Below are 16,804 nucleotides of genomic sequence, written 5' to 3'. Positions count from 1 at the left end.
ATTTCATTGGTTTTTTCCCCCCATTTCATCATCTTATTCAGTAATCCCTTGCAGCATTATTTGATGCTTATTTTGTTATGCCAAAGCAAAATACTGCAAATGCTGGAAATCGGAAATAACAAAAAGCTGGAAAAACTCACCAGGTCAGGCAGCGTCTGTGGAGAGAAGCAGAATTAATGTTTCAGGTGGATGACCTTTCAGAATTCCTGATGAAAGGTCATCCACCTGAAATGTTAATTGTTTTCCTCCACAAATGCTGCCTGACCTGAGTTTTTCCAGCTTTTTGTATTATTTATTATGCCTTCTCTTTTGCAGGATTTGCCTGAAAATTTGGATGCTGTTGCTTCTAACCTGATATCCAAATCTGTTCAGACTTGCTGCCTGTTCACACCCAGTTATGACACTCCCCTTCCTAAAGTAACATTTTGAAGAGTCTCTCTTCTAGATATTTTACTAAATAAATTTGAGATACCTTAACAAGTTGACTCTAATTTTGTAAGTCACCAGCATTAATTTTATCAATAGTTAAACTATAATATTTGACCTGAATAAAGATGTTCTTATTTGCCACCTTTTATTTTTCATGGTAATAATGAAACTTCTTGAGTTGATATTTGTCAGGGTCTTTTGAGTTATGCTGATGTTTGCTTTTGATCTTGGTAGTTTCCCTTCAGAGTTTTGTCATACCTAATGCAAGTTGAATGTATAAATTAGGAAGTTGTATCCATATTTTTGACCTGTATGTTTTACAGAATGCCTTGAAGAGTTCAGATGGTAAGAAAAGTGTGGCAGGATACTTAAATACAAATGACTGCTGCCTGGCTTGGTTAGTCTATATTCACCTCATTGAATTCAACAGTCTCCCTTGCCAATTCTTCGATCCAGCTGTAGCCATTCCATCCAAGCTTGTAAAGAAGGAACCATTTCTCATCCCTTGGCAAACTTCAAAAGATATAAAGACACATCCTGACACGCTACTTGCATTGTTTGAAGGTGAAGTTAAGTTTTGTATCTTACAATTTAACACATGCAAATGGAAGGCAAAATTTCAGTTAATTAATTTTTTTCAAAATTTGTTCAGATGCTGTACAAGCATGTTCAGAAAACTGCCCTTCAATGGAGGAGAGGATTACAGCCTGTCTCCCAGTTTATAAAAATATGATTTTAGCATTGAAGCTAATGGGAAGGTATGGTTACTTAAACGTTTCTTAAATAACATTGAAGCAAAAATGGAGCATTTTTTTCAACACCCAGATTGGTGGCCTTAATGTTGAACTTTGGAATTTTTTATCTGTTTGGAGGATCTTAAATCACAATTGGTTGTTTGGAGCTTATTAACATATTTTAATGTGTTTTTGTAAGTTTTAGTAAATTGACTGGAATTATATTTTTCAGGTGGGAAGCTGCTGAAAATCTTTGCAAGACACTGCTACAGTCCTGCCCAACTGTGTACCAACTTATTGAAGCTCTAGCTGACCTCTATTTGGAAAGAAAACAGACCGATGATGCTGCAGATGTGTGGCTTTGTGCATTTAGAAGGAGTCCCTATAATGCTCAATTATTCTATTATGCATTCAAATTCTTTAATTCAGTGGTGTGTATTTATATTTTTTGATACTCCATTCCTCATATTGTTCGTGAATACATTCCAAGCTTGACAGATGCCATAAGTTGCAGTAGGTTTTTAACAAGCAATGTTTTATTTGCTATTGGGAGTATTTTATGCACATATTTTGCTAGTCACCTTGGAAGGAAAAAAAATAATTCTGTTCTCCATTCCCCACTTATTCCCCTCTTACTCGCTCACTGATTTGCTAAATAAATTAAGCGTTCAGGATCATAAATAGGAACAGGAGTAGACCATTCAGTAAAATCCTGGCTGATCTGATTGTGGCCTCAACTCCACTTTCCTGCCTGTCCCCCATAACGCTTGACTCCCTTGTTAATATAATTTAACTGAGAAATTAATTGAACAAACCTGGTTAATTATCTTCAAATACACAGTTCCTAAAAAGCTATTTTGTAATAAATTTATTTGCACTACTAATTTTGAACAATTCTGTAAAACAATCTTGAAATTTTATGAAAAGATTTTTGGGTTACAGTAGTCTAATGATTAGGTTACTGGATTAGCACCCTGGCGGTTCAATTCAACAAACCTGATTTGTGGACAAAGACCATGAAAGCTGCCAGATTGTCATAAATATCCATTTCGTTCACTAGTGTTCATATTGTGTTGACGTTTAAGTTCTCAGGGTGATGAATATTGCCTTGCTAGTGTTGCCTACATCCCAAGAGCTAAACATAAATGCTGGAAATGCACATCCAGGAGAAATGACAGGTTAACGTTACCTTTGCTCTTTATGCTGATTGACCTATGTATTTCCAGCATTTTCTGCTTTACTTTCATTTTTCTAGCATTTGCACTTTTGCTGTGGTGTAGGAGGAGTTAGTTTCAGTGGCCTTTTCTCATCTTTAATGTATTGAAAGATGTTTGACGATGTAAGATAAATAATCAAATACCAATTGTCAGCTGTATTTTGTAATGAGCTATGAATAGTTACACTGTTGTAAATGTGGTAAACGTGACATACAAATTTGTGTATAAAAAGCTGATTGTCATTTTGGTGTTCGTTCCTTGCAGAAAAACAGAGACATCATTTCTGTTCTATTTCAAGAATTTATCAACTCCTTATTTGAAGGGGAAGCCCCTAAATGCCACCCTACAAATACTTTACGGTAAGGTTTGACCCCAGTGCTAAAAGCCCTGTGTGTTTTAAGAACAAACTCTTAAGTTGCTAATTTAGTAAGATACTTGTCCTGAACTTCTGTTTTTAGGGAACTTAGCCTGTCTCACCCAGATTTGCTAGTAATTATGGAACCCTTATCTTCTAAATGTGACCTATACTTCCAAAAATCTCTCTCCTTTCACACAATAGTTCATTTCGAGTTTGAGAAGCAGAGCAATGAACAATTGAATGTGACCTTTTCAAGTGACCACAGCTAGGCAGTAATTTGCTGAAAGAAGCTGATATGGTATTGATACCAGCCATGTTAAAGTAGATTATTTGTTATTGATGTCATCAGCTAACTTTTCCATTATAGATGGTGAATGTGTTAACTGAATTCATTCATGTATTTATACAAATTTCATGATGTTATCCAAGTTGGGAGAACAAACACGACCTTCAAGTTTTTCATGCAATGTGATCTTTTCCATTTTGTGCCTTGGCGTGGAAGCATACACTGTTCTTTTACCTCTTGGTGGCATTTCGTTCTTGACGGTAGAATAGAAGCTCTTATTTGTAATGCTGATAATCTTCAATGTTTAATTTTTAAAAAAATTTAGATTTCAGTTAAGTTTTCTACTCCCAAAAAGTCCTTGGTATCAAATGGCAAGATATTGTCTGCAGATCCTTCAGGATGTACTGTCAGTTAACCTTACTCATCTCCTATATTTAATCTATTTAGATTTGTCACATAAGTCATTGAAGGATCTTTGTTCTTTAAATGTAATTTGAGCTGTATTCTTTCCTGCCATTCGGTTATGTGACCCTAGTGCACCTTCGAATTCTGTTTCTGTATCTAACTCCTTGATAGACATTAAGATGTAGATTTTCAAAATGGGGGTCCCAGGGGTTCTCCCATTTCTGAATTTTTTGGATATGTTGACTTGCGTGCATGTTTTTTCTCTTCAGATTATTTGTGTTCCTTTGTGTAGCTAATGATGTCAGAAGTCAGGACAGGGTGCCACCAGGGAATGGGTCAATATTACCTTTGCCCACTTAGGATGTATGTAGGGAGTCTATTGGTAATTTTCCATCCAAACACTGTATATCTTATTTTTTTTAAAACATAGAATAACTTTTTGTAAAAAAAAACATTTTGAATATTTTCAAGACCTTATTAAATAGGCATATTTTTATGCTGCACAAAGTTATAAATAGATCAAATGTATGTTAAGAAAACTATGACTATCTAAAGTTAAAAATGTTAAACTGACTGAGAAATGCTTACAGAAAGTAGTGTTCCCTTGATACTCGGAGAGGTAGATGTTGAGTGATATTGCAGCTGTACCATTTCAGATGTGCCAGATGAGATGCAAGCACCTTTGAATGATGCCTGTTAGAAGCAAAAGTAATTTTTTTCCAAATATTTTCGTCTGCCTTGGTTCAGGACCTGGAGAACTGGGTGTGGTTCAAATCATTTTTCTTAGCATTGAACCTATAGTGAATTTTATTGCTTCAGAAATTCAGCCACTGATTATTTTTAAAACTTAAAAACTGAGGAAATATTGTTGATAGGAAGACTCACTGTGATAAGACAACAATCTCCAAGTTATTTTACCAAGTTTTTCATTTTGCTGCTCTTGTACTCTAGTTGGTTAGACTTGTATAGTTGGAAGAGATGCTTTTAATACGTGTAGTTTTTGAAGGTTTTTGTTCTTTCATCAGTCAGCTCCTGAATTACCCCATGCCCTATGACTTCAGAGCACCTTCATGCAAGGAACTATTGAATGGAGAACTGCTGAACACACAGATCCCTTACCTATGGCTAGTTTTTTGGTAAGAAGTCCTGCTGATGGGATTATTCTCGAGCAAAATACTAAACTTCATAAATCTATATACCAGATAGTAATTTCTGTCTTTGACAAGTCTCAAACCACTAAAGCTAATAAATGTAAGATAAGAAATATGAAGAAAAATGTAGACATATACTTTGAACTTTAGTGAAAGAAAGAGACATTACTATTAAATGAGTTGATCTGTTGAACCTTAAATAGTTTCCTTAATTCTTTTCATGTTTTACCTTCATAAATGTAATAGCTTGTGGCAGTCCATTAATGCAAGCACGAGAGAAGCTGTGGACACATTTGAAGCAGCCCTGGGTACAGTTATGCAGAATGATGTAGTGCAGCAAATCTGGATGGAGTAAGTAGAACATGCAAAACAAAAAAAATCATCTTCCTAATCAGATTAATAGAAACTGATTATCCCTGGAATTAATGTCTTCATTAACAACTGTTGTGTTCAACATAATAACAAAAATGGGTGTTTTCTCTGCAGTTATCTTGTTTTTACCAGTAGCCAGCTTGTTGGAACCAAGAACAAGATCAGAGACTTTAAATTGTTTACGGACCTGGTGCATAGATGTTTGGTTACTGTCCCCACAAGAATGCCTATACCATTCAGCTCTGCCAATTATTGGAGCAACTATGAGTTTCATAATCAGGTAATAAGACTTTGTTTCTAGTTTCCCATAGCTATAGTTGCATATGAAAGCTGTGTGAAGGCCTGCCGGTCCAACCAAGAGCTCTATTTTATTAGAATGATTTTGTGTTTTCCTGTTGGCTCAGTTGGGTATGGCAGCGTTAAATAGAGCCATGGGATTGTTGCAGGTTTGATCTCCTACTTGTTCTGAATTGGCTGATCTTTGCCAGAGTGGTGGTAGGGGAGAGGGAAATCAAGGTTTAGGTTACAAAATGTTATCCAACTATCTCTACTCGAAGTTTGTATGTGTTTGGGCTAGGCTCAAACTCAACTATGATGCTCCCAGATAATAAAAACAGAAAATGCTGAAAAAACTCAGCAGGGCTGGCAGCATCTGTGGAGAGGAACAGAATTAACATATGATTCTTCAGTCATAAGGACTTGAAACGTTAACTCTGTTTCTCTCTCCACAGATACTGTCAGGCCGGCTGAATTTTTCCAACATTTTCTGTTCTTATTTCCAATTTCCATTATCTCCATTTTTTTTGCCTTTATGATGCTCCCAGAATTGGTTATGTCCTAACACTTGCTGTATAGATTCACATGAAAAATGGCCACTTGCATATATGTCACAGTTGGTGACAGGTACTCTGGAAACACAAATCTGGAAAGTTTCAATCCTGGTGGGAAGAAAGTTGATGGGGAAAAAAAAGAGGGGCATTTATTAATATATTGCTGCAGTAGTGTTGGCATAGATTTTATGCTCAAGTCCTCCTGACTCTTGCAGGAATGCTACCAACTGAGCCAAGCGGAAACTCCACTATTGCACCCTCCATAAAGGTGTCTCAGTACTTTTGTAGCAGCCACATCATATGCCTGCTCCAAGCTGCCTACATCTTTATGATGTTTTCAAGAAATAGCAAATATTCCAGAGACTTGAGCGCATCTGCCACACAGATGTCTGGTAATCTTATCACCAGGACTGGCTAGACTACAGCAAACTCTTCTTCCTCCTGTGCCAAAACTATGTAACACTACAGATCAACATGAACAGCAAAGGCAATCTATAGCTTCTCTTGTTTATTGAGTATTTTTTTAAACTCTTTTACTCTGCCTCCTGTTTTAGCAAGTACAAGTTCATGCACTGCTATCTCATAGTTGAAATCATTCATCCAGCGGTCACTGCTGGTTCCTCACACCCCCGTTCCTCATCCCTTTCCCGTTGTCAAGCCTCCTCAGTTGATTTCACTTTCCTCAATCTGAGACAGATATTTGTTAAATATTAACTAGCTGAACTATTTTTTTATTTTCAAGTGTTGAAATATACAGCAGGATCTCCTGTGCAGTAAGCAAAGTCAAAACATTAGAAGTGCACTTCAAATTGAATTTTCCCTTTTAAATTTTACACCGCCAATTCCGAGTATAAAGTATCATCGTACTCAGACAACGGAACTAACTAGCTGGCACTACATTCAGCAGTGTGTTCTCAATTAACCATTACATTAACCAAATCAGATATTTTAAATGGGAAATCCTAATGTCTGATCTATGTTCACCGCACGAGATGCAATTTGCAAATAACGACACTATTAACAAGCATTTAGAATACAGCTTGATTCAAATTCTGCCAAACTAGCTGTTAAGAAGCTTGAGTAATGGTGTTGCCTACTCGGCATGCAGTGGTGAAATCGTTTAAGATCAAAATGTATGAAAAATAGCAAGCTATGATCAGTGTGAATTGGGATGTTGGTGTCAGTTTGGAACACCAGATGTTTATTCTAATATAATTGCAGTGGTGGTGGGGGTAAGAGAAGGAGCTATTGGAGAGAAATTCTGTGGGAAACCACATAGGCACATAATTGTGGAGCTCTGGCACCTTGCTTGTAGCTATGCAGAAACTCTTGTTAAAAGTGCATATGGACTTAGTGAGGACAGTATTGAGCTCAGCTGGTATACCCAAGGTAGAGTAGTCAGCCAGTACTCGTTGTCTAGGGCGAACATGAAATATGGCTTGGGCATCAGAATGGTGGTAGGGGTGGAGGCAGCTACATTAGTGACTGTAACCTCTAAATCAGTATCTTCAGAAGGGAAAGAGCGCAACTCAAAAGCTTAACATGGGGAGAATTGCATTCTGCAGTAATCTTTATGTGCGTGAACGTTGCAGCTATTTTGCACTTTAAAAAGCTCCCACAAACAATGACTTGATGTGTTCTCGTTGATTTTAGTTGATGAAGAATATTAGTCAGGAGACTAGGAGAGCTCCCTACACTTTCTTGAATAGTACTGAGATTTGAGAAATCCTTGCACACTCTAAATAATCAGATTGTTAACCCACCAGGTAGGATTTCAATTTAATATCTCATCCAAAGGACAGCACCACTGAAATTCAGTACACACTATACTTCAGTCGAGGATGGGAAAGTGATAAAATTGGAAAAGGAAGAAGTAACAAAGGCAAAAGTATGGATCCTGCTCTTGGAAAATTGAAGTGCCAGGTTCGGAGTTCACATCTACACAATGTGCACCTGTTCCCTTTTCTCAATGTTTGGTAGCAGGTGTTGTCACCCAAGGCAAGCCCTTTTCTAAAAGACACCAATACATGTGTGTCCATGGAAATCACTAGCAAACATCACTTTCAGTGCTCACGCTGGCTGGATAGGGCCATGCTGAGGATGCTTTTCATATTGTGGCCAACTGAGTCTTGGTAGAAACTGAGCACAGCGCACTAATTTTCTGGTAAACTTCTAGTAATTTGCACTTGAACAAACCATAACTCTCTTCTGGCAAGTTTAATGTGTATCAAGCAATTACAGCAATTTAAGGTCATTACATGTATTTGGATGCTGAGTCTCTTGATCTTTGTACTGGTATAGTGCGAGTTACGTAAGAGCTGGTTAACTCGGTCAGCTCTTCCTGATTTCCATATTTAATTGCCCGTGTCTGGTTGGAAGTTTCTGTCCCATTTATTCATTAATTATGAGCCTTATTTTTACCAAAATTCTAGCTATTAAGATGAAGGTTTACTAACAAAAAACCCTTTACATATCACTTATTAGTTTGTGGGTACTTAACACTCACTCTGCGCGGAATGGTCCTAGGCTTGCATTAAGTGTAGTAGCATCCTGCCGGCTGCGATGTTGGGTTTTCACGCTGTATTGTCCCAAACCCGCCACATTATTTATGCACTCCCTGGAAACACGCCGTTTCCATGGCGGGTGGGCTCTCATTCACCCGCCCATCACCACCCTTCAGCTGCATCACACCAGGTGCCATGTTTAAAGTCCCGCCGCAAGCGCACATCTCAGTGCTTCCACACCACCACTGCTGCATGGAAGACATGACCCTGAAACTAAAGAAGACTGCAGCCCCCAGGTTCAGCAACGTGTCCCTCGAGCACCTTTTGGATGCCATGGATGCTCACTGGGATGTCCTTTACCCCCACTCTGGCCACAGGATGGGCAATAACAGCACTAACCCAGTTTGGGAGGCAGTGGCAGCGGTGGTCAGTGCCAATGGCTTTCAAAAGAGGACAGCTACCCAGTGCTGCAAGAGGATGTAAGCCTCCCCCGTTCCACCAGGATAAGTCACTCTTCTCATCACTCTCAATTCTCTCACTCTCAAACCCATCACACATCCGCAGGGCCCTCACTCATTGCCGGTTCAAGGGACATCACCATTCACTCTCTTGCACGTCATTGTCCTCATCCCATCCATGGGACCACTCGCTACCCCCCACAGGCCAGGCATAATTATCATCTGGCCTGGCAGGCGTCCTGCTTGCACGGTCTCCATTTCTATTCATGCAGGGCAAGCTGGCACACAAGGAGAGGCTGCACACGGTTGGTGAATACCCGAAATCAAGGCCCTCACGGACTTTGAAAACAGAGCCATCCAGCTGGCCAGCAAGGATCTGGACCTTCCCTGTGCTGACAGTAAGGTCGGCGGTGCTCTACCAAGTGAGGATCTAGCGGTGCAACATCCATCAGACAACCATGCTGTGACTGATGAGTCCTGTTTCACAGGCCACTGCCATGCACTAATTACGCCACCCTTGTTTCCGCAGTCACATCTGCCAAACAACTGATGGAGTCCACGACCCAGGGCGTCCCAATCAAGCCCCGAAGAAACTCGAGGAACCTGGAGGCATCCTCCTTGAAGTCCCGTCACAGCACTCACCCATACCCTCCACCAGCGCAGAGAGACACACCTTGTGGGACCTAGCTTTAGAATAGCCCTGGGATCACGATCTGGTGAGCACATTGCACCATCCGATCCACAACAGGCGGCCGCAGGGACTTGCCAGGTTTCTGGCACTCAGAGGACTGCTGGAGGCCAGAACTTTGCTGAGTCAGATGATGAGCCTCTGGACTCAGTCATGTCACAATTACTGGAGCTGCAAAGGCAAGCTTGGGAACATCAGGAAGGGATGTCCGCTGCACTCTTCAGATTACAAGGCCCAGTGGAGGAGTCTGTCTACCTTCACTCTGAGGTGATAGGGCCGGCATGCCAACGCACTGATAGGATGGCAGCTGCCATGGAGACCTTGGCCCAGGACTTCACTCCTGCTCTGCTGCACGGACCCAACTCGCTGATGCCATTGTTGGCCTCCAACAGTGTGTACGCGAGGGGGATGCCGGGGGGCTGCTCGGTCTCACTCCAGCTACCCTGCTCCTCAAGGAGGCAGCCTGGGGCCCCTGGGCACTCATAGGGAGGAGGATCAGCAGGTGCACACTCCGGGCCCATCCATCCAGGTGATCCAGAAAACGTCTGGCCCATCCGACCCCCCTCTTCCTGTGACCTCAGCAGCTCCAGTTCCATCGACGGAGGAGGGTGCCACTGCCACACAGCAGGATCCCGAAAGTAGGCTGGGGCTCTCCAGGTTTCGGCCCTCAGGAGGTTGCCCGTCAAGGTCATCACAGACTGGGTGCTGCATTCAGCAGACTGGGTGCTGCATTCAGCAGGCTGCCTCTAACTCTGCTGTGGATGTGCGGGGAGCACCAAGATGTAGTGGCTGGGTTAGGAAAGTTAAGCAGAATTAGTTGTACAGCCTGGGCACGGGTGTTAATCACTTGTACATACAGTTCACTATTGTCAATAAACTCCCAAGAATGTCTCCGTCTATGGCTCCTTGTTCTGCTGAGCAGTGTTCTTGTCACTCAGATGTGAAACCCTTCTGCACAAGAGAAAGGCAAGTGTCTCATTCCAGGGCCTGTTCCCTGTGCTTTGTGCAGCCTTCAGACCAAAGTGATGGTCCAACCTTACACTCCCTGGAAACATTACTGATGCCTGATTCTCAGTGTTGCTTGTCATTACTGACAGAATGTAGTGGGCAGGCACCACAAAGCGTTCTCATTCTCTGTGCTCTCAGCACCTTTAAGGAGGGGCTGGCTCCCATCTCTTCATCTGTGATCACTGATGCAATGCTCAGGTGCTGAAGGTGGACAAAAGATCAGATGCTTCGAAGGTTTCATGGCTGCGTCTTTATGATATGACCCTGATCACAGAGTGCAAGCGATCTGCCCTCAGCCAGACAGGAATCAGACATTCTCAAACTGAGAGAAGATTTATGGAGTGTCCTCACTGCATGTCGTTATCATCTTCCTGAAATCGAGCGACTATTAGGGCTTTCACTCTGTCTCCACGACAGGAGCATTCTCAGAGGGTATTTGCACTGCCATAAGCTAGACTGGAGTTAAACGTTCACAGATGCGATGAGGATCTGTGGGGTCACCTCACTGCATGTCGTCATCATCCTCCACAAATCTAGCAGCTAGATCTAGGGCCTCCCGAGTGTGCCTGCCTTGCCTAGCCAGCGCGAGGGCCTCATCCCTGTCATTGTTGCCTCCAAGGACCTCCTCGCCCTCATCCCCATCGGCGTCGTCCTCATTGGAGGAGACATGCGGCTCCTCCATCTCCTCCTCAGCCAGGTCCTCTCCCCATTGGAGCATCAAGTTATAAAGGGCGCAGCAAACAACACACTCTGTGGTCTGTATTGCAGGTCTTCACCAAATTGGTCCAGGCACCGGAACCTCATCTTCAGCGTCCCAATGGTCTGCTCCAAGTTGCAAGTTGAAGCATGAGCTTCGTTATACCGTCGCTCTGCTGCAGTCTGAGGCCGCCGCTTGGGTGTCATCAGCTACGGCCTCTGCGTTTAGCCCTTGTCCCTGAGGAGCCACCCCTGCTGGTTCTGTTGACCCTGGAAGACTTTAGGGATCTGTGACCAACTGAGGATGTAGGCACCGTGCACATTCCCTGGAAACCGTGTGCATACCTGCAGGATGTGTTTCTGGTGGCTGCACACCAGCTGCGCATTCAGCAAATGGAGCTCCTTGCGGTTGATGTAGCTTACCGTATGTTGTGACAGACATTTGAGTGCCACGTGAGTGCAGTTGAATGCATTTTGCACCTGTAGGAAACCCGAGATCTGGGCGAATCCAATTGCTCTTGCATCCTGGTTGTCCTGGTCCCGGGCAAAATGCACTAAGTTGTGTGCCCATGCAAAGACGGCATCTTTGACATGGATGCATTTGTGAGTGGAGGTTTTTGAGGTCCCATAGAGTTCACCTATGGAGCCTTGAAAGGAGCCAGTAGCATAGAAATTGAGCACTGTGGTCACTTTCACGGCCACTGGCAGTGGATGCCCTTCATGTCCCTGTGGCATCAAATGCTGCAGTTGCTGGCAGATGTGACCAACCAGTTCCCTGGACATGCACGCTCTTTGGCGACACTGGTTCTCAGTCATCTTTAGGAATGAATAGCAGCTTGTATAGACTCTAGGTGTTGCTAGGCGTCGGCCTGCGATGGCTTGCTGTGGCTCTTGAGTGGCATATGTGGGAGCCCCAGCCGCTCCTCCTTGAGATTGCTGTTCCTGCCTCTGCGCAGCCAGGAGCCTCAGTCGTGCTCTCCCTTGTCATAATTGTTCTCTGTAGGCCATCAGGTATACAGCTAGTTCACCAGGCTTCATGATCCTGCTCAAACAGAATTACCTGGAAAAACTCAGCAGGTCTGGCGGCATCGGCGGTGAAGAAATCAGTTAACGTTTCGAGCCTTCATGGCCCTTCGGCAGAACTGAAGCGTAGTTAGGATAGTCCTAACTATGCTTCAGTTCTGCCGAAGGGCCATGAAGGCTCGAAACGTTAACTGATTTCTTCTCCGCCGATGCTGCCAGACCTGCTGAGTTTTTCCAGGTAATTCTGTTTTTGTTTTGGATTTCCAGCATCCGCAGTAGCTTTTGGCTTTTTGTTTTCATGATCCTGCTGATGTACTCCTGCAGGATGGAAGAGAGAGATGCGTGGTTAGCATGGCTGTACTAGGAACCTGTCCTGGTTAGGTGTGATGGCCCCTTAACGCTTCCCACCACTTGGATGGCCAGAGATTAGTGCACTGCATGGCTACCCTGTTAGCTTGGAGAGATTCCCGTGGGCTGGCCTGATAATGATGTGCTGATGCATTACAATGAGGTTCCCGACGTCCGATGGCGGGAGACGTGGCCCGCTGTTGGCGGCCTGAGCAGACTATTGTGAATTGGTTTCCCGCCATCATAAAACCGATCGTGCCATATTGTCCATTCGCTCCACCGATCACGCCCGACACCAGCGGGCATGGAAGATTCCACCCTTTGATATACTTTTAGAGTCTGGAAAAGGACAAAAATGGCAGGAAGTTTTTCCATGTTGTGAAATTTTACATTTTCATTTGACATTTAACATGTAGGGTTTTGGAGTGTTTACCATATATTTATCCTAATGCTTATTTGACTGTGGTTAAAGTTTTAAGCATCTTTAGCATGGTGATTTCTTTGGAAGAATTATTTAACTTGAAGATTAACTGAATTTAACTATTTTGTAGGTGGTTTCCTTTTATCTAAGTTGCCTCCCTCAATCCCAGCACTGCAAAGCCTTGGAGAGATTCCCTTCCATCATGCCAACTAATGTTGGACTAGCACTGAGGTAAATATGCATGAAATTTGAATTGTTTCGTTTTTCCTCAGATGAAAATGTCTTGTGTTGTGTAATAGTTATATTAATTTGTGTTGATGTGCAGTTTGCTAAGAATTGCTAAGTGAATGAATAATGAATGTGTTGGTTTCAGCATGCTTGTTTTTTTTCGTCCTGCAGAATACTGGAGCAGGAGTGGAAGGAGGGTAATATCCAGCACCTCAAACTACAGTTGAATATGTTTACACATTCTCTGCCAATCTGTTTGCCAATTTGGAAAATGTAATAGTGTTTTTATTCATGATATTTTATTGCTAATTCATGAAATTTGATTCTTAGCTGCTAAAATCTATTTTAATTTGTATTAGCTTATTATTTTCTGGACTTGAATTTGAAACTGGATTTGAGATAGTTGCTTTAAGTCTGTTGGTTAAGAATTTGGCATTTACTTGCTGTAAGATTTTATGCAATTGTCAAACAATCAAAAAGCCTGAAGTTTCGCTTTGGGTCACCCAGAGATCAACTAAACATTTTTCAGTCAACTTTTTGTTTAGTGTGAGGGTTATTAGCTGGGCAATTGTTTGTTTTTGAATATTCCCAGGTCAGGTATAGATAGCATGGCTAAGGTGTGAAGTACCCTCTATGTTGTTACGACAGTTGCACTTAAAGTAAACCTTAGAATACTCTATGTACATTAATATATTTTGGTGCTTTCTAACTTTTTATTAACATAGCAACCATGAGCCTTAAAATGTTACTAACCTTTTCTTTGTTTCTCTTCACATCAGAGCTATAGCTGTTGAAAGCATGTTAAAGGACCACCAAAATGAGGTAAGTGCATGTGTTTCAAATGTATTGTGCTCTTATGTAGGAATATATTCTAATGTTCTACTTTTGAGGATATTCGCAAAAAATATCCATTTCATGTTTAGTTGTGCTGAACTTCATCAAATTATAGTAATTCTGCTTTTCTTTAACAGACTACATTCCAGCCAATCCCATCTGACTGCTTGTTCAAAAATTTAGATTTTTTATTTTCAAACAGTTCGGCATGATTTTGGTCAAATGATAGTAATGCTACTCACTATAGCTCTTTGCTGCAAGGACACGAGAGATAGGAGCAGGAATAGACCATTCGGCCCGCTGAACCTGCTCTGCCGTTCAATACAATCATGGCTGATCTTGGGCTTCAACCTCACTTTCCTGCCCCCTTCCCATGTCCTTATGCCTTTGGATGCAGTACTGTATACATTTAGTTATTTTTCTTGTTTTGAATGATAGCTTTGCTCCCTGATCCACTGAAAATGCATTGTCTCCATGAATCTCCTCTGAATTAATAATTGCAGCTGTTGTAGCAGTTCTGTACTCTTGTTTCCCATGAATTTGTGGTCCACACAAGTGCTCCCACTTGCTATTTGCTATTTTTCAGGTTCGCCAGCTTTACCAACGAGCTCTTCAGAAGTTACCCCTTTGTGCAACGCTCTGGAAAGATGTAAAGTTTCCCATTACGTTTTCTTTTGATTTTGATTTTCTATATTTTAGATTTTGTACAGCAATGATTTTTAGGTGTTTGAGAAGCAGTATTTTGAGTTCTGTTGATCTAGTTTGCAAAAGAGATAATACAGATCATTGTTTTAAAAGCAACCATTTCCAGTGACAAGGTAATATTTAATTGGTAGCTGGGCCTTACTCAAATGCTTCCCCTGTCTCTTTCAGCAACTCTTGTTTGAAGCTTCAGAAGGAGGTAAAACTGATAATCTCAGAAAACTAGTAACCAGGTGCCAGGAGATTGGCGTCAGCTTAGATGAGCTCTTAAATTTAAGCCCTTCCCAGAACAGAGGGCAGTGATTACAGAGCGTAAAAAATCTTTCCTCATCCCCCCTACGTTCAAGACTTGGCTGGTCTGTAGCTGTTGTCTGCAAATGCAGACAGTAATCAGTGGAGATGCACATGCCCCCGCACCGGCTTTCTTCGCTACGTGGTCAAAAATCTCAGAGCTTACGAACCAGTGACCCAAAACAAGATCAATGAACTCCTACTTGGCCTCTGGGCCCTGTCAGATTCTCGTAACATCACGTCCGTAAGTATGGTACCTCAGAATGATGAATCCTTTTTCTTTTTTAAATGTCGTGTGTCTTTAGTCTTTATGCAAACTGATGCATGTAAAATTGGCTAAAATTAGTGCAGTTCTATGCACATGAATAAGGCAGTTTCAATTTTTTGTTTTTTTTTCCCCCCTCCCTTGTTAAACTTCTGTTGAGATTTTTTATTACAGGTTCAAAAGCAGCAGGTTTCAAAGAAAAAGTGTTATTGCCATGGTAGAGAGTCCAAAGTGACTGCTTACCAGGTGAAGATTCCAGGAGGGGTTGCATAATACCCTTTCTTATGTTCAGTGTGGTGGACTTGCTGCTGCAGGGACTCTTTGTTTTATGTATTAACATACTTGAAGACAAAATCTACTGCAGTGGAAAAGTTGGAACACTAAAATTTATGCATGCCAGTGCATCAGTTCTTGAGGCTGGTCAAAATTTATGTGCAATCTTGTTTTGTGAGAATTTATTTATTTTATGGTTTAAACAAAACTTGAAGAGTGACAAGTATTTGACAAATAAACTTTTGTACTAAATACTTTGTAAGTATTCTTATACAATGTGTTTATATTTGATTATTTTCAATACATGCTTTATCAAAGAAAATTGTGTCTTTTTTTTAGTATTTTCACATTAATTAGTAGACAAAGTCGTCTGGTAGTGGCAGTTACACATACATTGTTGAAATCAGAAGTGGTGCAGAAAATGTGCATTGATACAGATTTTATTGCAAATTAATGAAAATGTGATTAGATAAAGCATTTCACATACAGAAGGCATATCTCAAGCACTCCCAGAGCCAATGAGTTATTTATAAAATGTAGAACCTTAGGTAGGCAAACATAGCCGATTTTCACCCAGCAAATTCCCAACAACAACAACAATGAACTAAGTGAATAGTTAATATGATTTCCTTGTGATTGAAGCATAAAGGTTAGCAAGGCCATCAGGGTAATACTCTTTGAATGAAAACATAAGACTTGGATTTATATCGCGCCTTTTGCAATCTCAGGATGTCCTTTACAATGAATGAAGTACATTTGAAGCGTTATCACTGATGTAGGAAATGTGGCAGCAAATTTATGCGCAGCAACACCCCACAAACAACAATATATTAATGACCAGATAATCTGCTTCAATGGCATTTTTGAGGAATAAGTATTGACCAGAACACCAGGAGAATTCACCTGGTTTTCAAAATAGGGCTATGAGGTATTTTAGGTCCACCTACAGTGACAGACAGGGCCTCTGTTTAATGTCTTGTCTGAAAGAAGGCATCTCTGTGCCTCACTCCCTCAGTACTGGAGTGTCAGGCTAAATTTTGTGCTCTTCTGGAATGGGACTTGAAATCACAGTCTTCTGATACACAGGCATGAGTGCTACCACTGAAGCAGAACTGACATGAAATTAATGCAATGGGGTGTTTTATGTACATCTTTCATGCTCACACTTTGTCTCATCCAAATGACACAAATGAAGTGCTCCCTCAGTACTGAAGTGACATCCTAGATTGTGCTTCATGCTTCAGACTCATGACCTGACTCAGTGAAGAATACTACCACTGAGC

At 41.5% G+C, this 16,804-nt stretch overlaps 1 protein-coding gene across 2 annotated transcripts in view; it reads left to right on the top strand.

Annotated features, from left to right (window-relative positions):
• zfc3h1 (zinc finger C3H1-type containing) overlaps positions 1–15,843 on the top strand; it is a 73,021-nt gene extending 57,178 nt beyond the window's left edge. For both annotated transcript variants that reach the window (XM_078567916.1, XM_078567917.1), the window contains exons 24-35: positions 753–993; positions 1,082–1,187; positions 1,396–1,594; positions 2,645–2,739; positions 4,455–4,565; positions 4,827–4,931; positions 5,067–5,232; positions 13,059–13,159; positions 13,328–13,429; positions 13,936–13,978; positions 14,577–14,639; positions 14,864–15,843. In XM_078567916.1, coding sequence (XP_078424042.1) covers positions 753–993; positions 1,082–1,187; positions 1,396–1,594; positions 2,645–2,739; positions 4,455–4,565; positions 4,827–4,931; positions 5,067–5,232; positions 13,059–13,159; positions 13,328–13,429; positions 13,936–13,978; positions 14,577–14,639; positions 14,864–14,995 — 1,464 coding nt within the window. In that variant the 3' untranslated portion in view covers positions 14,996–15,843. The remainder of the gene's footprint in view (positions 1–752; positions 994–1,081; positions 1,188–1,395; positions 1,595–2,644; positions 2,740–4,454; positions 4,566–4,826; positions 4,932–5,066; positions 5,233–13,058; positions 13,160–13,327; positions 13,430–13,935; positions 13,979–14,576; positions 14,640–14,863) is intronic.
• The last annotated feature ends 961 nt before the right edge of the window (positions 15,844–16,804 follow it).

The sequence above is a fragment of the Cetorhinus maximus genome, chromosome 22, assembly GCF_964194155.1.
Source record: "Cetorhinus maximus chromosome 22, sCetMax3.hap1.1, whole genome shotgun sequence".
Classification (NCBI taxonomy): domain Eukaryota; kingdom Metazoa; phylum Chordata; class Chondrichthyes; order Lamniformes; family Cetorhinidae; genus Cetorhinus; species Cetorhinus maximus.
This window is presented reverse-complemented; position numbering and strand designations above follow the sequence as displayed.